This window comes from Puma concolor, chromosome F2, assembly GCF_028749965.1.
Source record: "Puma concolor isolate L17-30 chromosome F2, mPumCon1.1.hap2, whole genome shotgun sequence".
NCBI lineage: Eukaryota > Metazoa > Chordata > Mammalia > Carnivora > Felidae > Puma > Puma concolor.
Window position 1 is genome coordinate 9521123 of NC_141684.1, and position 21343 is coordinate 9542465.

The window sequence follows — 21343 nt, forward strand, 5'->3', positions numbered from 1 at the left end:
GGGTGTCTTTGGGATCATAGCCAATATTTCTATCTTTCTTATTTTTCTGATCATTTTTTCTAAAATTTAAATTTTTTTTGCTGCCAGGTATGTACTTGTTTGAGATGGAATATACTTCAAAAATGTTTAATTTATATAGGTATTTTTATCTGTTCAAAGATTTTTAAATAACATTCCTATGGTAATTTATATATTTTCTAATATTGTGGGTTAATGACCTTTCTTTAAATAGAAAAAACATTTTGTTTTCTTTAAAGAAATCTTTTTCATTAGACTCAGTGAATTACATGCTTCTCTTAGCAAAGTCAATCAGGGCACAGTTAAGAAAGAATGAAATTATTAAATTATCAACAATGAATTTGGATTAATGTAAACTTCCTCTAATGCCAGAGGCAAATTAAAAATTATATAGATTCTGAAGTTTTATATTAATAATTTTCTCTTCCGGGACTCTGAACCTCACATTTTTAAATGTTCAACACTGGAATTATGGATAACTAATAAATATAAACACCAGAAACATGTAACAAGGTGGAGAACTTACGACTGACCCAATTCCTCTGTAGTTGATGCAGGATTGGTGGAAAATAAGTCTATTTCAGGCGTAGGGCTGGGCCTTATTGCTGAGTCCTGTTTACCCAGTAACTGATTCAACTACTCTACCGTCCAGATCAGGTAAGTGGCTTACATCAGTGCAGGTTGGTATTTAATGGACTTAGGCAGTTTGGAAGCTTTATGAGACATTTTTAGAAATCACTTATGAGGCATGGGGGAAGACACTGCCATGTGTATACTTAAGTAGAACGGTGGTAGAGAAAAGACATGCTACACCCATTAATAAGTTATACGAAAGTTTTTTGTATCAGATGAGGGAATTATTTAGCATGTGTGGAAGTAAGGCGCTAGAACTCAAAAACTTCCTGCCAAATTATGAAAAACTTTAGAAAAATCAATGAATTATTAATCAATCAATTAAAATAGTCAATCCATTAAAGATTTACTAAGCACTTAGTGTGAATAAAGCACTGTGTGAATTACTGTGGAAGAGACCAAAAAAAAGACGTGGGTTTCTTAGGGCGTTCTTCCTGTCTTCTCCCTGTTGAATCCACTCACTGACCGTGACCACCTGCGGGCCCAGATCTGCCCTCACCCCTCACTTCCTAAGTCTCAGTTTCAAAAAGGCTCAGATTCTTCTTAAGTAGCTTCTCTTCCCTTCTGCTTAAACTTGGAATTATGTTACTGGCTCAGAGATGAGTGTCATAGTTGTACCTATGGGATCTCCCAAGGCTCCCCACATGCCCCTTCCTCCAGGTAGGCCCAGCACCAGCAGAGCTCAGCATGCATGAAGCCGCAGCTCTCATAGAACTTCTGCCTCTTCCCCATTTGTAGACAAAAAGACAAGAACAGGCATCTCTAGGGGTCTTTTCTATAAGTCCTATTAGTTGCCATCCATCTATTCACCCATCCATCCATCCATCTACCCATCCACCCATCCGTCCACCCATCCACCCATCCACCCATCTGTCCATCCATCCATCCATTCACCCATCCATCCATCCATCCATCTATCCACCCATCTCTCCATCCATTCACCCATCCATCCGTCCATCCGTCCGTCCATCCACCCACCCATCCGTCCATCCACACCCCCATCCATCCATCCTTCCATCCATCCATCCATCCATCCATCCATCCATCCATCCACCCACCCATCCATCCATCCACCCACCCATCCATCCATCCACCCACCCATCCATCCACCTACCCATCCATCTATCCATCCATCCATCCACCCATCTGTCCACCCACCCACCCATCCATCCACCCCCCCACCCATCCGTCTATCCATCCATCCGTCCACCCATCTATCCATCCGTCCGCCCATCTATCCATCCACCCACCCACCCATCCATCCACCCACCCACCCATCCATCCACCCACCCACCCATCCATCCACCCACCCACCCATCCATCCACCTATCCTACCATCCACCTAGCCATTCCATATATTTTAATGATCACCTACTGTGTGCTCTGGTAGGTTCTTGGAAATGCAAAGAAAAAGTAAGACTTGTGCTGCATTAGGTTCCCCTAATAGGGGATACCTTTGTGTAGGGATATCTTCGTGTAGAATTAGGATCGAATCTGTAATACCTCCTGCTATTTGGCTTGCATTGAAAACCTAAGGAGGGCTTCTCATTCCCAGTCCTCCGGTCCCCCCCACCATTAATGCCCTGCTACTGAGCCACCATCCCTCTCCTCAACTACTTCAGTAGTCTTATAGGAATAGTTGTCCTTGTTTTGAGTAAAGTTTCAAAATGAGTCAGAAAGTTATTTTCCTTGGAAGAAGTAGTGAAGAAGATATAAGAAAGAGAGTTGTATGATTTTTAAAACTTAGATTAAAACATGAAAACAGGGAAACTGGGAGTGGGGAGAACAAACATATGAACACTTTCGCAACCACCAAATACATACCGTTAACTTTTTAAATTTTATTTGAGTATAGTTAGTTTCAGGGCTAACTATACTCAAGCTGGACAAGTTTGTACATTGTGCTGTGTTCACCACAGCTGTGGCTACCGTCTGTCGTGTTACATCACTATGATAGTATCATTGACTGTATTTCCTGTGCTGTGCCTTTTCCCAAAATTGGAAGCTTGTACCTCCTTCTCCTCTTCACCAATTTTTCCAATCCCCCACCCTGCTTCCCTCTGACAACCATAAGTTTGTTCTCGGGATTCATAGGTCTATTTCAGCTTTTTGTCTGTTTATTCATTTGCTTTTTTTTTTTAGATTCTACTTACGAGTGGAGTCATATGGTATTTGTCTTTCTCGGTCTAACTTATTTCCCTTAGAATTATACCCTCCAGGCTTATCCATGTTGTCTCAATGGCCTGATCTCATCTTTTTTATGCCTGTGTAATATTCCATTGTGTATATACACCATATTTCCTTAACCATTCCTCTATTGATGGACACTTACGTTGCTTCCATATCTTGGCTATTGTAAATAATGCTGCAGTGAACATAGGTGTGCATATATCTTTGCGAGTTAGTGTTTTCATTTTCCCTGGGTAAATACCCAATAGTGAAATTATTGGATCATATGGCATTTCCATTTTTAATTTTTTGAGGAATCTCCATACTGTTTTCCAAAGTGACAATGTCAGTTTGCATTCCTGCCACCAGTGCACGAGGGCTCTTTTTTCTCCTCGCCATCCTCGCCAACAATTGTTTCTTATCTTCTTGATTTTAGCCATTCTGACAGGTGTGAGGTGTTATCTCATTGTGGTTTTGATTTGTATTTCCCTGAGGATCAGTGATGTTGAGCATCTTTTCATGTCTATATGGAATGTCTATTCAGGTTCTGTGCCCATGTATTTTTTTCAGAGAGAGAGAGAGAGAGAGAGAGAGAGAGAGAGAGAGAGAGAGAGAGAGAGAGAGAGAGAATCTTATGCAAGCCCCACACCCAGTGCAGAACCTGACATGGGGCTCTATCTCATGACTGTGAGATCATGACCTGAGCAGAAATCAAGAATAGGATGCTTAACCGACTGAGCACCCAGGCACCCCTTGTTATGCCCAGAATTCGTGATCCCCAAAGACTGCCAGGGAGCCGAGTCCGATGCAAAAGCAAAAGAGCCTTTATTCGAGCTAGCTCGAGCTCAATCCCCTACCTGCACCCGACGCAGTGGTGAGATACTGGGGAGAGAGAGCGAGTTTCAAAAGGACAAAGGTTTTATTGGGGCCTAGGGGCAGTTGGTGAGGTAATGGCTGTGGCCTCAGCCGATTGGCTGGGGAAGGGTCCGAGTCCTGTTAGGCAGGTGAGGGGGGCGGGGATTACTCAAGGGGAGGAGGTGTGGTCAAGGTGAAGGACACAGAACAAGATGGAGTCGGCCGGCGTAGGCCCGCCCTTTCACCCCTCTCTGCCCATTTTTTTTTTTTTAATTTTTTTTTTTCAACGTTTATTTATTTTTGGGACAGAGAGAGACAGAGCATGAACGGGGGAGGGGCAGAGAGAGAGGGAGACACAGAATCGGAAACAGGCTCCAGGCTCCGAGCCATCAGCCCAGAGCCTGACGCGGGGCTCGAACTCACGGACCGCGAGATCGTGACCTGGCTGAAGTCGGACGCTCAACCGACTGCGCCACCCAGGCGCCCCTCCCTGCCCATTTTTTAATCACACTGTTGGTTTTTTTGGTGTTGAGCTGTATGAGCTTCTTGTTTTGGGGGAATGTTAACCCCTTACTGGGTATATCATTTGTAAATGTCGTCTCCCATCCCATAGGTTGTATTTGAGTTTTGTTGATGGCTTCCCTCACTGTGCAAAAGCTTTTTATTTTGATGTAGTCCCAAGATTATTTTTGTTTTCTGGATAAGAGACCTATCTAGAAAAGTGGTGCTACGACCAATGCAGAGAAGTTACTGCCTGCGTTTTGTTCTAGGATGTTTATGTTTCCAGGTCTCACATTTAGGTCTTCTCAGTGCACTGTGTTCATGTTGAAATTTAATATAAATATTCTCAGGGAAAATGAGTGGAATTAAATTAAAATGTATGAATTACAAAGCATTACAGAAAATAAATGTAAACAAAAGTCAATACAGTTAGGAGTGGAAAAACACCAGGAGGGAGACACAAAATCAGAATATTGGTAAGAAAGTAACAGATGTAAAATCCATTATGCTATCCAGCTCAAAAGAACACTCCTGAAACTCAAAGACCTGGGAGATACGTAAACAAAAGAATGGACAAAACTATATGAAGTGAATGCAAGCAAAATTTAGAGTACTTATGGCAAAATGAATATCAGACATGACAATTTAAAGCAAAGAAGCATAAAATGGAATAAGAGTTATTCTATAGTAATAAAAGTATTATATAAAATAAAAATCCAACTCACGGCCTTATATGCATTGATTGTACGTTATTTAAGTGTAGAAAGCCCAGGGTCTTATAAACATAAGGACAGATAAGCAGTCAGCTCTACTAGAAGATTTGTGACCCATTTCTGTCTTTGATAAATATGATCAATGAAGAGTAAGACCATTTATTATTTGAGCAATATAATTAAGATAATTTGAAAAGTTCATAATAGACAAAACCCTCCAAAAAGCTTATTCTCATTTCCAAAAGAAAAAATTACAGAAATTATATTTAATTACTAGTCCCTAGAAATAATATTAAGCATAAAATACAGAGTAAACCACTAACTACAATTGGGAAATTCAAAATGCTGTCCCCAAGTGCTGTTCAACCTCACAGGAAATACAAACTAGAGTTATTAATTGGAAAATAAAAGCTTTAAATATTAGCAAACTGTATAGGCTTTAGAATCAAAGACATTTTATATGCACCTGCCAACTCATAAGCCGCCTGAAAGCGTAAATCCGCCGGACTGATTTCAAATGGCCAAATGAACCCATAATTGCTTTCTGCAGACCTGCTCCTCCCACGGTCTTCCCTGTCCTAGAAAATGGCATCATCGTAGGCTCAATTGTCCAAGTCGAAGATTAGAAGGCATCCTTGGCCTACCTCTTACCCTTACACGTCGTCAGCACTACCGCCCGAACATACACTGAATTCAGTTACTTACCTGTCTCCCCACCTCAGCCGTGTCCGGGCTAATCCCATCTCCCAGCTGGACCATCTCATACAGGACCCTCCCTGTTTCCCTGCTTCTGTCCTTTCCACCTTTTGATTCCTTCCCCATACAAAAGCCACAGTGACCTTTTTAAAACGTAAGTCAGATCATTTTATGCTCACGCTTAAAACCCACCAGTGGCTTTCCATCGCACGTCCCGTAAATGTGCTTGTGTAACTGAATGGCATCTGGAAAAGCCTCGAAGCTGTGGGATCAGAAAGACTGTTTTCAAGACTCCCCCGATCCATAGAATCACCTGGAGAGAGCTTGTTAAAAAACTAGGTTCCCAGGCCACTATCCTGAGGATTCTAATTAGATGTTGTGGAAGTGTGTGTCTTAACAAGTACCCTGAGGTGTGAGACACACGGAGGAAGTCAGTTAAGGGTCTGATGGAAACTCAGGAAACACTGAAAATGCATACAGGAAATGTATACAGGAATGTACCTTGCGGGAGTAATTCAGGAAATGTATTACACAAGGTGAACAAGCCGTAACATCAGGTGGGTCCCTCCTCTCCCAGGACAGAGGGAGGAGGTGGTGGTGGTGGAAAACACGCACCAGGTCACCTGGAAGGAACCGGAACCGCAGAGGCCTCTTGGGCAGCCACGGAGGAGATCCTCCCTCCGTGGAGTGGAGTCGCTCACGCAGACAGGGATTGTGGGAGAGACACCTGGAGCCTCCTTCGAGGTGCTCCAGCCTCCCTCCAGTGCTTCCTGTTGGCCAGGCCCAGCTGGGAGCCACGTGACCCGGAACTCTCCAGAGCAGAGCAGAGACAGGAGAACAAACGGACACAACTGCACGCAGGCTCAGTACCTGTATTGTGAGTGTGGATACCACATCACACCCTCGTTAAAATACCGCAGAGGCCTGGCCCGAAGGGTACGAAAGCCAATTGTTACTGTTAAATTCTTTTAAGGGAAAAATCTCCATTTAAGTCTCCTATTCTCCCATTCTGGGGCAAATTGTGAATAATGGATTGCCCTTCGTGTAAATGATGCCTTCTAAGAGGGTGTGTGGGTGCCAGGGGACCCTGAATGCAGAGTCTAAAACCTACGTTACGTGGGACAGCGGGAAGCCAGAGAAACGCGTACACATCCGTAGTGGACAGGCCAACAGAAGCCCGGAAGAGCCGATTAGTTAGCCAATGATTCGCATGTTACGTATTCGTACAATAAATTTGATGACCAGTCCCCAGATTTAGACAGTTTCCTAATAAGACTCCATGTCAGTAGTATTTTCAGAGTGAAGTTTGGGGTGAGGAGAAAGCAATTTAGCTGTAATGGCAAAAACAAAAACAAAACAGTGTATTTTTTACCTAGCGACGAAAGAAACACTTTCTTTCAAAAGCCATCATGCCACTGCACTTAATATTTTTGTTAACATCACACACTCGGGCTGATGAAAATAAGAGTGTATTGAGAATATTGCCCCTTCAGCTGAGTTGAAGGAAAAAAAAAAAAAAAAAAAAACCAGCAAAGTCTCTGTCGCCTCCTGTGCAAAGTCCAAGCACCTTAAAATCAACTCTCTCAAGACCTGACGTCTGCCTGGTGCTTCAGCCCTTTTTCCATCCATTATCTGCCCAATATTCTGTGCTAGTTTATGTGGTCATTTACCTTCTTGTCTTTGTTCAGGCTTGCTGTCTCTGTCTGGAATGTTCTGATGTAGGGAATGTACCACATAATCTCCAGCTTCTGGAAAATTCCTCCTTATTCTTTAAAATTCATATCACACCTCACATCCTCCAGTAAGCCTTCCCCATGTCACTGGTGCACATCCCTCCTTCCCTTGGGCTTCCATATTTAATGTACACACATACCTGTCAATCATACTTCCTTCAATGCATTTTCACTGCTAATGTGTCTTTATCTCTCATGAGATGATCAAGGATAATTTTTTAACCTATCCTTCCATATCTACCACTTGCTCCTATGTTTGGCACATAACAGATGCTCAGTAAATATCTCTTGAGAAGATTTAATAGCGGCAATAGCTGAAACCGTGGTACCAAGTAAAAATCCAAGAGAAAGAGAAATTTGCTTCTGATTTTCCTAAATACTGTGATTTGAGAAACCAGGGTAAATTCACAAGAAAAAAATTAAATGATGGATTGTTTTATATTTTGTTCTTCAATGAACATCTCTGGTTAGATTCCATTTTCTTTGTCCATTTGCTCTCTTAATTTACCACGATAGCAAGCCTTCATCTAAAGTGGAGCGATTGTTTTCTCATTCTTACTCAGCTTCATATAAATAACAGTTAAGTTGAACCATGTAAAATCACTGTTTTGTAGGTCAAAAATGGTCAGGTATTGGTAATTCCTGTGGTTCAATCTAAAGGATCGAGAGCTGGGTCTCTCTCCCTTGCGTCTGGTTACTATATTTTACACAGCACATGTAGTCTTGGTTCATTGGTTTAGTAATTTCTGTAGTTGGTAAAGCAACCACATACATTTTGTTACAGTAGAGGTACATGGAAGGAACCCAAGTGTCCATCGACAATAAATTCGTACAATAAGTTTGATGACCAGTCCCCAGATTTAGACAGTTTCCTAATAAGAACCAGTCCCCGGATTTAGACAGTTTCCTAATAAGAAAGAAAGTGTGGTTTATATATAATGGAATATTGCTTGGCCACGAGAAAGAATTAAATCCTGCCATTTGTAACACCATGGATGGAACTGGAGAGTATTATGCTAAGGGAAATAAGTCAGGCAGAGAAAGACAGATATCCTATGTTTTCACTCAGCCCAAGTTTTCATCAGCCCAAGTGTGTGATGTGGAACTTGAGAAACTTAACAGAAGACCATGGGGGAAGGGAAGGGGAAAAATAGTTTCAAACAAAGAGGGAGGCAAATCGTAAGAGATTCTTAAATACAGAGAACAAACTGAGGGTTGATGGAGGGGCGGGGGAGAGGGGAAAATGGGTGATGGGCATTGAGGAGGGCACTTGTTGAGATGAACACTGGGTGTTGTACGTAAGTGATGAATCATGGGAATCTACTCCCAAAACCAAGAGCACACTGTATACGCTGGTATGTTAGCTAACTTGACAATAAGTTATATATTTTAATGTGGTATATACATAAAATGGAATGCTACTAAGCGATCAAAAAGAATGAAATTTTGCTATTTGGAATGATGTGGATTGAACTAGAAATAAATCAGAGAAAGACAAATACCATATGGTTTCACTTATATGTGGAATTTAGGAAATAGAACAGATGAACTCGGGGGAAAAAGAGAGACAAACCATGAAACGGACTCTTAACAACAGAGAACAAACTGAGGGCTGTGGGAGGGGGATGGGCTAGATGTGTGATGGGCATAAAGGACAGCACTCATTGAGATGAGCCCTGGGTATTGTACAGAAGTGATGAACCACTGAATTCTACTCCTGAAACTGATATTACACTGTATGTTAACTAACTGGCATTTAAATAAAAACTTGAAACAAAAAAATACATAATCTACGGTAAAAAAAAAAAAAAAAAATGGATGCGAGGGTGATCTGGCTACGACCTCTGTCACCCCATTGATCACCAGGGTTGGTTTGGCTGATCTAGCCGGCGAGGCGGGTGTCCCCTTCCTCCCTCACTGCTCCAGGTGTGTCCCTCCGAAAGCTTCGCTCAGTCCAAGAAAATGACCTTCCCTGACAGAGGAGGATCATTCTTTAGTCAAGGGTATACGAGTGGCTGCAATTCCCTGCTAGAAACTCCAAACAAGTTCTCAAGGCACATAAAATAAATAAAGTAAAAATGGAATAGAATAAATAAAATAAAATGGAATAAAATAAATAAAATAAGATGGAATAAAATAAATAAAATAGAATAAAATAAATAAAATAAAATGGGATAAATAAAACAAAATAAATAAAATAGAATAAAATAAATAAAATAAAATGGGATAGATAAAACAAAATAAATAAAATAGAATAAAATAAACAAACTAAAATGGGATAAATAAAACAAAATAAATGAAATAGAATAAAATAAATAAAATAAAATGGAATAAAATAAAATAAGATGGAATAAAATAAATAAAATAGAATAAAATAAATAAAATAAAATGGGATAAATAAAACAAAATAAATAAAATAGAATAAAATAAATAAAATAAAATGGGATAGATAAAACAAAATAAATAAAATAGAATAAAATAAATAAAATAAAATGGGATAAATAAAACAAAATAAATGAAATAGAATAAAATAAATAAAATAAAATGGAATAAAATAAAATAAGATGGAATAAAATAAATAAAATAGAATAAAATAAATAAAATAAAATGGGATAAATAAAACAAAATAAATAAAATAGAATAAAGTAAAATGGAATAAAATAAGTAAAATAAAATAAATAAAATAGAATAAAATAAATAAAATAAAATGGAATAAATAAAACAAAATAAATAGAATAAAATAAAATGGAATAAAATAAGTAAAATAAAATGGAATAAAATAAAATAAAATAAATAAAATAGAATAAAGTAAAATAGAATAAAATAAATAAAATGGAATAAAATAAATAAAATAAAATGAATAAAATAGAATAAAATAAAATGGAATAAAATATACAGAATAAAATAAATATAATAAGATGGAATAAAATAAATAAAATAGAATAAAATAAAGAAAATAAAATGGAATAAATTAAATAAAATAAAATGAATAAAATAGAATAAAATAAAATCGAATAAAATATACAGAATAAAATAAAATAAGATGGAATAAAATAAATAAAATAGAATAAAATAAAATAAAATGGAATAAAATAAATAAAATAAAAATAGAATAAATAAAATAAAATGGAATAAATAAAATAAAATAAAACAAAACAAAACAAAATAATAAAATAAGTAGAGGTAGATTGTCTCCGCGCTGAGTGCTACCTCAGGAAGTCATGAGACGCCATCCCAGGGTACTGTGTCAGCAAAGACTGGAAAGTCGTCTGGCGGAAAAGCCTTAGGAGCGACTTCTGCCTTCTGTAGAGGAGACTTGGTTCCTACCTCCATGTCCACTCCCAACTTTCAGCTGCACGAAATCACATGACTCTGTGCGAATTAAAGTAATATCACATCATTAAAATGTTAATTTGTACCTTTGTGCCTGGCCCACAATTAAGTTTTCAGGAAGCCGATTACATTTCCTTCTATGGATTCAGGAAACCATTAGTCCCCCTGATCTAATTTATTGAACATATTTTGGCCCTTGCAGCCGTCCATCAGTCATCCCTAAACACACTTAGTGCAAATGAATAAGATGGTTAATGTTAATGACCATCACTTCCTAGAGGAAGAACGATGCTGGTGCTGTGGGTGTGGTAGGAAGACAGTGGTCACTACTGCAGGACCTCGTGGTCCTCTGCTGGGGAAAGTCAGAGCTCATTGGAAGTGTTTTACCTGCTGTGAATATAAATAATGGCGTTAGGATGAATTTTGGCGTTGATACGAATGTTGGTGTTAATATTTTTCTTCGTGCTGCTTCCTTAGTTCCTTCTAACTTTTAAACTTAAAAGAATCTTTGGAACTAAATAAGCTGAAAATCTCTCTTAAAAATAAGAAACACATTTAGATTCTGGTGCACAGCAAATTCCCTGTGAAGAGAAGTTCCAAATTTGTGATGCTATTTGCATCTCCATAAACACAGAGTATCTTTGTCTGAGCTTATTATGTGACAAATAACAGTGTTAGAAACGGGGTGTTTTAAGACTCTCATTATGCACATGCTCCCATTCTCTTTAGTGCGTTTACAATGTGAAGCAATACAAAATTTGTACTTTTGGCTCAAGAGCTTTGTTCTTAAAACTGACATTTTAATGATTTTTCACTAGCATTGGCCTCGTTTAGTGTAACTAAAATATTCAAAACAAGTTTTAAAAATGCAAAGGTGCCCCGGCTCCCCAGGAACAGGTCTGAGATGGAGGGGAGCATGCGGGGTGCCTGTGAGCGGGAGGGAAGGGGCCAGGAGCAGGAAAGGGGAAAACCGAGCTGCCGTGGAGGCCTGACAAAGACCTCAGCCGACGCCCAGCGAGCTCTGCGGCTGACAAGGTCCTCTAGAGTTGTCCTGAGTCAGGCTTGGGGAGCAACCTTCGACCCCACAGTGATCAGAGAGAGTGGAACACAGGCTCCGGGTTCTCATACGTCCATAAGAGTACCAGGTCCCAGGCACGTCAAGGGAGCAGCAGAGAGTTCCGGAACCGAAAAGGCCACAGAGTCAAGGACTACAGGTGAATTAGGGGTAACTGGTGTGGATGGACGTCCTTCACCCCGAAGAAGAATCAGAAGCCCCTATGCATTTGGGGCTCACTGTAATCATGTTCCCTTCCCTCTGGCTTGGGCAGTTAAAATTACTTCAATTTAAATAAAATCAAACCTTCAGTAGCTCAGGTGCACTAACCACGTCTCAAATGTTCAGGAGCCCCATGTCGGACAGCACAGAACACTTCCATCGTTGCAGAAGATTCTAGTGGACACTATGCTCTCTCTGCACAACCGCGTCTCCCAGAGATGCTTCGGTCTCCCTCAGACACTGCAGGAGGAAGGTGCCAGTTCCCAACACCCTAACATCTATGGCCTCTCTCTGCTCCCCTTGACTGGAGATGTCTGTTTAGCCCCCTCGTATCGATCTTTTCCTTCGTCTTTGATATTAATATGGTTTAACAAGCCAGAACTGGACTCAACAGCACCTAAAAAGTGTTTCCGTCTCGTTAAGGATGGGCCAGGAAGGAGGGGGAAATATTTGAATCCATCACACTAATTCTGTTAAAGAAAAGGACAAAAACCAGTTAAGTTTTTGTATTCAAAGAGTGTTAACATTCATACCTTACCGTCGTTAACCTCCGAAAATACAGCATCAGTCATTAGCCGGCGAGAAATGCCCGGAAAACAAAATTATGACATTAATATATTTTAAAACATAGCAAAGAAAACATTTTAGGATTAACCTCCTCCCCCCAAAACCTGTGTTTGACGATGATAGAATCTGCTTCATTGGGCAGACCTTTCCATGAATTACCTCCTTTAAGTATTCAGTAAATATCGCACTGGTGGCTTGAGTTGCTGATTCCCCCACAGTATTCTACAAGTTTGTGTTCTGCCGACTACCCCTCATTCGTCTGTGGTCCTTGACTGTGTGGCCTCTTCGGTTCTGGAACTCTCTCTTTGAAAATGTCTCCGGACAAACTCTTCTGGACCTGAAATTTAGCGTCTTTAGTACGCGCAGTGTCCATTGTTCCTTCCTCCCAGAGTCTCAGCAAAAGTCTGGCCATTGCACACGCCATTTGTGGTACTTAAAGGTATTTTTCCTGGTCGGGTGTCCAGTACATAGGTTGAAATGTGTCATTTCGGCAGATCTTTCCCTTCTGCGTTGCACACGGGCCCTCCCGTGAGGTCTATGGGAAGGGAAAGGCAAGCCTGTGTGCGTGTTCCTCTGTGTAAGGGAGTGGAACAAAATCACACATACAAACACGGATTGAATTGTTGTCAAATGTGATAGATAAATATACTCTGCACTATCTAAAACACTGGTTCTTAGGGGCACCTGGGTGGCTCAGTCAGTTGAGCATCCGACTTGGGCTCAGGTCATGATCTTGTGGCTTGTGAGTTCGAGCCCCACATTGGGCTTGCTGCTGTCCCCTCAAGAGCCTGCTTCAGATCTTCTGTCCTCCTCTCTCTCTCTCTCTCTCTCTCTCTCTCTGCCCCTAATGGGAAACCGACGACCCGGTCTATTAATTTGGTTAATTGGCCAGCACCCTGATGCAGAAGTTGGGTAAAGATTGGATTGGAGAATCTGGTTTAGAATTGAGGCTACCTCGGGGCTTCCGATTCGCTTCCCAAACGGAGATGGTGAGTGCAGCCTGCCCGAGCCAGCAGGTGGGGGTAGGAGTGGTGACCAGACCCTCACAGCCCAAGCCTAGTCTGTGTCCTCATGGATCCTCTCGCTGCTGGGCAGCAAGTGAAGTCTCCGGCCCAACAGAGGAAGGGCAGCAGGCGTCCCTCACCTGCAGGGGAATGACCCTGCCCACCGGTGAGATGGGGCCAGTCAACGAAGCACTTCCTCCCCAAAGAAAGGGAAATGATTAGGATGATTAGGATGGAGAGAGGAATGTACACGCTCCAGATCTTTCTCCTCCCTGGAAATAAAAGGCCGGAGCGCCTGGGTGACTCAGTGAAACATTGGACTTGAGCTCAGGTCATGATCTCTCCCCATTCATGAGTTTGAGCCCCGCATCGGGCTCTGTGCTGACAGCTCAGAACCTGCAGCCTGCTTCTGATTCTGTGTCTCCCTCTCTCTCTCTGCACACCCCCTCCACCCCGCCCCGGCTCATGCTCTGCCTCTTGTAAAAAAAAAAAAAAAAAAAAAAAAGGACGAAGAAGAAAGAAAGGAGAGAAAAGGCAGAAGCCCCCATCCTGATCAGCAGACCAAAACAACATGAGGAGAGTTCCTTCTCTCTGCCTATAAATAATCCTTGTCTTATAGTTATACTGGGAGGTGGGGGTGAAATAAAACACATGAACTGCCTAGGATAGGCAGGCATGTGTCCAGCATGGTGTCGGGGTCTAGTAAGTGGCCACCTGTTCTCTTCCGCCCCCATAGTCTTAGATCTTTGAGCTTTCTAGTAGGAGGTGCTGGGTGCGAATAATCTTCATTGAATCATATCAGTCAGTTTTATTTATTGAGACCTCAACACGCTTAGCACTGAGCTTATTTGGCTTAGAAGAAGTGGAAGAAGGAGCGCCTGGGCGGCTCAGTCGATCGAGCGTCCGACTCTTGATTTCAGCTCAGGTCACGATCTCACAGGTTCACGAGTTCTAGCCCCGCCTCGGGCTCTGCACTGACAGCGTGAGGTCTGCTTGGGATTCTCTCTCTCCCTCTCTCTCTGCCCCTCCCCCCCAATAAATAAATAAACTTGAAACAAAAAAGTGGAAGAATTACAGAACTTTTCATACCCAAAGGGGCCTTTGAGCTCATATCTCATCCCTTCATTTTATGAAGGATGACCTGGGGGTCCAGTGTGCTGGGAAGGGAGGGATTCGAACCTCCAGCTCAGCCTGCTTTCCACTGCAACACATGCCAGGTGGAGGTGGAGGAGGGGAGCTGTTCAGAGGCAGTGTCTCAACCACGCCTAAATCCCCACCACCCCAAGCAGTGTTTGGCAGGTTTCTGGCTCTCAGAAAATATCTGTTATGTGAATTAATTCACCATATCCCCCCTGCTTGGCCTTTGGCAAATGAAGGATAGCTTGTGGCTTTGCAAGACAGATCCAGTCTGTGATATAACTTTCTCATACCGCATGCAGGGGCTTACAGTTAGACTCTTTCATGGCGTACGTAGCAAAACTTAAAATGTTGTATATTTTTGAGGATATGTCCAAGACTAATGCACCACTCAGTGTGTGTTATATTTTTATTTTAGGTAGACGAAGTCATCACAGGTTGGCGACAAACGTCAGAGTCTGGGACGAGTCCCTCGGACAGCAGCAGAGAGCACACAAACCAAAGGTACCACCTCCCCAGCCATCGGAAGCTTCCTTATAGTTCTCTTCATTGTCATTTGGTGGCTAGAATGCACCTTCCTCAAAGATACAGTTATTTAGCATTTACAGATGATTCACGCTGTGAATGTTCATGTCTATTCCCAAAACTTAGACTCTGGATTTATAGGGCTCTTGATCCCTAAAAAACAAATCTGTGGGCATACAGGCCCCAATTTCTTGTGTCAATAATGGTGAGAATGGTGAGGTCAACACCAACGACTGCTAACATCTACTGAGCACTTACTATGTATCAGGCAGTATCGTGTGTACTTCACCCATAGTAACACACTTAATCCTCACCATTTTTATCCTCGGTTTACAGATGGGCAAAATGAGGGAGAGAAGTTTAGAATGTCTGAAGGTCTGGGGGCGCCTGACTGGCTCAGTCGGTTAAACGTCCAACTTCGGCTTCAGGTCATGATCTCGCGGTTCGTGGGTTCGAGCCCCGCGTGAGGCTCTGTGCTGCCAGCTTAGAGCCTGGAGCCTGCTTGGGAGTCTGTGCCTCCCTGTCTCTCTCTGCCCCTCCCCTGCTCGTGCTCTGTCACTCCCTCTGAAAAATAAGTAAACATTAAAAAAAATTAGAATGCCTGAAGGTCAGGTAGTCTTGACACGTTGGGACAGCCCTGCTGAGCCCTCGTCGAATGCTGCTCACGCTACCCTTTCATGGCTCGGATGTCACTTCATAGCTTCTAAAGCTCTCAGGGTTGCCAGGACCAAGAGTCCCCACCATGTGCCCTCCCGCCCACCTCCTACCCCCAGATCATCTGCGAGCCTCTGGTTCAGCTTCTTCCACACCAGGACCCCTCCCGCTGTCCGTACTCCCCCGGTGACAGGAAGCCTCTCCTCATTCCTAACTGAAGATCCCGGCGGTGCCTCCTGAATGCCCTCAGAACGAAGCTCAGCACCCGTGACCAGTGGCATCCCTTCAAGCATTTGGGACAAAGCTCTCGTTCTTTCAGTGCGTCCTTCGAATGCACAATCCCGGGCCTTTCGACTTTCCTTCCACTTGTCGTGATTTCCAGACTGTTACCGTCCAGATGGCAAAATCTATTTTGAACCCAGGCAAACTATCTTTGTGATACAAATGTCTATGCTGAAATTATCATTACAAAAATACCTGAACGAGAGCTATATTTACGTCTTGCATAATAGAAGCCGTCAGGCATTCACAACATCCCGAGTCAACTGTGGAAGTTTTGCGGACTTTCGAACGTGGGCTTTGTTTGAACGACGGGTACGGAGTTGAATTCCTTCTGAAAGCTGGGTTGCTGGTTTTAACCTTGGAGACCAGTTGGTCTCCTATTTCCCAGATTAGTGTAATTTACAGAGGTTCAAGGGTATTCTGCTAGCATGAATATTCATGGTCATAATTACCCCCCAGCAGCATCCACACATGAAAGGAGTGTGACTCCCGTTTGTGAAGGATCAGGGAGGGGCAGCCAGTGTGGAAGCTGGTCTTTAGACCCCGGGAAAATCCCCATTACGGTGATGACATTTGAGGACTAGAGATGTCTTAGCACAATTCTTTATGGTAGTACTTCCTACGGTCTGTTTGCAAAGCCGTTTTCATTTTTGAATTTTTTTTTAATGTTTATTCCTGAGACAGAGAGAGAGACAGAGCATGAGCGGGGGAGGGGCAGAGAGAGAGGGAGACACGGAATCTGAAACAGGCTCCAGGCTCCGAGCTGTCGGCACAGAGCCCGACGCGGGGCTCGAACTCATGGACCATGAGATCGTGACCTGAGCTGAAGTCGGACGCTTAACCGACTGAGCCACCCAGGCGCCCCGTAAAGCTGTTTTCATTTTTGTTACTGAGAAGTAATCACCTTGCAGCCACACTTAACATGTCTGTGTGAAGGTTGTTTGCGTGCTCCTTAGTCATTGACGGACTTGGACCATCCACACCACCTCAGCCTCTGGCTGGGCGATCCCGTGAACTAAGAAGGCCGCACGTGGGAATGAGGTCAGGCAGGTTGTCAGTTTGAGGGACGGGAAGACGGTAGGCACAGTGATACGCCGGGAGGGCCAGAAGAGGCCCATCGATCCTTTCGTAGCCAGAGCGGCCCTTTCCTCATGCTGTGGAGACAGAGTGACCGGAGGGGAAGATCAGTGGAGTAAGGTTCCGTTCCTTGGGACCGGAGGAGATCGTGTTTTGTGGGGCAGGTCACCGATGCCGTGAACTCTTGTGGTCCTGTGACACTGTATGTATGATCAAGGAGGGACACATACCTCACTCGGGATGGGTTTGTTGAGTGCCGAGTGCCTCCTCTGTGCTACATGATACTATCCATCACCTATCTTTCATCTTCAAAATAACCACAAGAGAAATCCTCTTATTCCTAATGGACTGAGTCTCAAAGAAATTAATCTGCCCAAGATCATAAAGCAGAGCCAGAGTGATAAATTTGGGCCCATTCTTTGGCTCATCTTCCTCCTCTCTTCACGAGGTCTTTTTTTTTTTTTTAGTAGACTTTCTTCTTTAAAGCAATTTTAGGGTCACAGAAAACTTGAACGAAAAGCACAGGAATTTTCCATATATCCACTGCCCCCACTCATACACAGTCTCCCCCATTATCCCCATCCCCCCATGAAGGTGGCACATTTATTACAACTGATAAATCTACATTGACACACGTCGTTATCACCCAACGTTCATAGTGGGCATTAGCGTTCAAAGTTGGTGTTATTCATTCCCTGGACTTGGACAAATGCATTTCCGTGACGACACATGGTCTGGAGCCTCTTTCCGTTCGTGTATTTGCCATCTGCACATCTTCCCTGGTGACGTGTCTGTGAAGATCCTTGGCCCTTCTTTCAATCACACGGCTTTCTTATCGTTGCATTCGAAGAGGGTTTTTTGGTATGTTTTGGATAACAGCTGTTCATCGGATGTTTTCTCCCAGTTTGTGGCTTGTCTTGTCATTCTCCCAAAATTGTCTTTCATGGAGCAGAAGTTTGTAAATTTAACGAAATCCAGCTCGCCGACGACTTCTTTCAGGGCTCGTGCCTTTGCTGCTGTATCTAAAACGGCATCGCCCGCCCCCAGGGTCAGTCAGCTCTTTTCCTGTGCTCCCTTCTGTGAGTTTTGCAGTCTTGCCTTTTGTGTTTAGGCCAGTGATCCATTTTGAGTTACTTCTTGTGAAGGCCGCAGGTTTATGTCTAAATTCATTTAAAATATACACATACTGGCGGGGCGCCTGGGTGGCTCAGTCGGTTGAGCATCCGACTTCAGCTCAGGTCACGATCTCACGGTTCGTGAGTTCGAGCCCCGCGTCAGGCTCTGGGCTGATGGCTCAGAGCCTGGAGCCTGCTTCCGATTCTGTGTCTCCCTCTCTCTCTGCCCCTCCCCCATTCATGCTCTGTCTCTCTCTGTCTCAAAAATAAACATTAAAAAAAAATTTAAAAAAAAAAAATAAATAAAATAAAATATACACATACTGGGGACACCCGGGTGGCTCAGTCGGTTAAGCGTCCGACTTCAGCTCAGGTCATGATCTTGCGGTTCATGAGTTCGAGCCCCATATCAGGCTCTGTGCTGACAGCTCAGAGCCTGGAGCCTGCTTCGGATTCTGTGTCTTCCCTCTCTCTCTCTCTGCCCCTCCCCCACTTGTGCTCCCCCTCCCTCCCTCTCTCTTCTCTCTCTCTCTCTCACAAATAAACACTAAAAAAATTTTTTTTAATATACACATACTGTATTACTTTTCTTAGGTGTGTGATATTTTGATGCTATCATAACTATGCTTTTGTTGCTAGGATATAGATTTGCAATGAATTTTTTACCGTGGTAAAATACATATTGCATCAAATTCATCGTCTCGAGTATTAAAAAGTGTACAACTTTTTTTGGGGGCGCCTGGGTGGTTCAGTCGGTTAAGCGTCTGACTTCAGCTCAGGTCACGATCTCATGGTCCGTGAGTTCGAGCCCCGCGTCGGGCTCTGGGCTGATGGCTCAGAGCCTGGAGCCTGCTTCCCATTCTGTGTCTCCCTCTCTCTCTGCCCCTCCCCCGTTCATGCTCTGTCTCTGTCTCAAAAATAAATAAACGTTAAAAAAAAAATTAAAAACAATGTACAACTTTTTAATGGGATTCAGTATATTCACAGTATTTGTATCACCCCCACCACGTAACTCACTTTTGTGTTTGATTTTGTACCCAGCAGCCTTGCTGATCTCTCTTACTATTTTATTCATTTGTTAGTTGTTTTGGATTTTCTGTCTACCTACAGAGAATGTGGAGTTTCTTTCTCCCTAATCCTGTTCCTTTTGTTTTCCTGCCTTAGTGCATAGGGAAAGGCACCAGGACGGAGTGGGAGGGAGGTGACAGCAACCGTCTCTGTCTTCTTGCCGATCCCAGAGGAAAAGTTCAACATTATAGTATTAAGTCTGAAGCATTTCCTTGGTTTCATAATCCGTGCTGTCGTATTCAAAATCTGAAGTTTCTCATCTCTATTCGCGTTCTTGTTGCTTCTGCCGGTTCTCACGCTAAGTGCCCTTTTTCCTTGAGTGCTTGTTCGTTTTTCCTACAAGCTGCCCGAATTGCCTTAGAAGATAGTCTAGGGGCTTCTCAGAGGCCCGAAAAGTGCTCACCCGGGGAGCGTTGGCCTGCGCTCTGGGGCAGACGCTACCTGAGGACCCTGCCCGTTCGGAACCACTTTACGCTAAATTCAAGGTGGCTGGGTTTTAACTGTGGCCGCTATAAACCCGTGGAAACCCCAGCTGTGGTGACAGCCCAGCCCTTCTGTGTCCTACTTCCCTCACAGTGCCTGCGGGGGCAGGCACAGCGGGTTTACTGTTCATTCACTCTTACGTGAGAGCGAAGCCTTCTAGGGGAGAGGGCGTCCCATCACTGTGCACCTGGCATGCTCAGGACCTTGACCTCTGTTCCCAGATTCCGCAAGGCCAGCAAGACCAAAGCACCACTTTAGGGGCTCAGCAAATGCCCTCAGGCCAAAGGTGGCTTCAGGGACCCACTTCCTCTCTGGTCCCTCCTTTTACTGAATCCTGCCCTCATGGTTCCTTATCATCTTATCACATCTTTCCTGATCTCCCGAGGGTTTTCAGTGGGAGGTGGGAATCTTTGGTCCATGTATGCTAGCCCACCATATTACCAGAAGAAAGTTCTTTCCTTGTGTTCTTTAGTAGAAGGACTCAATCTCTGATGTGTTATGCCTGGTGATTATAGTCTTTTTTTTTTTTTTCTTTCTTCCACCGTTGATGAAAATATTCATTTTGCCCAACCAGTCATTCTGACTAGACTCTAGAGGTTCTGGCCCTGACAGACAGGTGGTGGGTAAAACAGTCACGTCGGGTGCCTGACATTAAGGGAGGAAACAGTAGGGGAGAAAAGGCCCTCTCCTCTTTATTTTGGGATTAGTGTGATCCTTTGGGGCTTCTGGCCTTATGGGCTCACTGTTTATTACCCAGAGACTCATGACCGATTCAAGTCCTGCGTGCAAATTACTCCTCACAACATCTGAAGTGGGTGAGCCACGGAGAACTGCATCTGGGCTGAGTTCACTCTTTATTACGAAGATCCAGACATTATGGCCTGAGAGATACATGCCTGGACTTCCAGGCATGAGGAGAGACGCTGCTTCTCCTCAAAGTCAACATAATTATAACAGTTGAGTTTCGCTATTTACTTGATTAAGCCATAGATATGGCAGCCTTTTAAACAAGAGCACAGTAATTAAAAAGCAGAGCCATATTTAATAATGACTGTAATATAGGTCTTCAAAAACTAGAATTTCCTTCAGAGTTTACAGTGTACTATCTGGGTCTTCGGAAAATTTACACTTTATACTCTTTGTATACATGATACTTTCCTTCAGCGGGTCCATGTGCATTAGTCAAAATTCTGAGAAGAATTGAAACCTCAAGTGCCTTCAAGGGCTAAGTGGCTGACAGAAAGGAGGGGGGATGGGCCGTAAGAACAACAGAGGGTTCACACTTCCCAGAGAAAGTCGGACCCCCCCCTCCTCCCAATACCTTGTGTATGTTGCCTAAATTTGGTCTCAGGACATCAGTGTGGGACTCCCGGATGAGACCGACCGTGATTCTCTTTGGGTCAGAGACAGTTTCTGATTTAATTTCATGATTGCACCATAGTAGAGTATTTTTTTTCGTTATTTAACAAGTATTCACAAATGCTATATGCCAAAGATGAAAAAG

The 21343-nt window shown here is 43.1% G+C and overlaps 1 protein-coding gene across 1 annotated transcript in view; it reads left to right on the forward strand.

Moving 5' to 3' along the window:
• Positions 1-21343, forward strand: part of DNAAF11 (dynein axonemal assembly factor 11) — a 78828-nt gene that overhangs the window by 55807 nt on the left and 1678 nt on the right. Inside the window, exon 11 of the mRNA XM_086695994.1 lies at positions 15054-15139. Coding sequence (XP_086552120.1) covers positions 15054-15139 — 86 coding nt within the window. The remainder of the gene's footprint in view (positions 1-15053; positions 15140-21343) is intronic.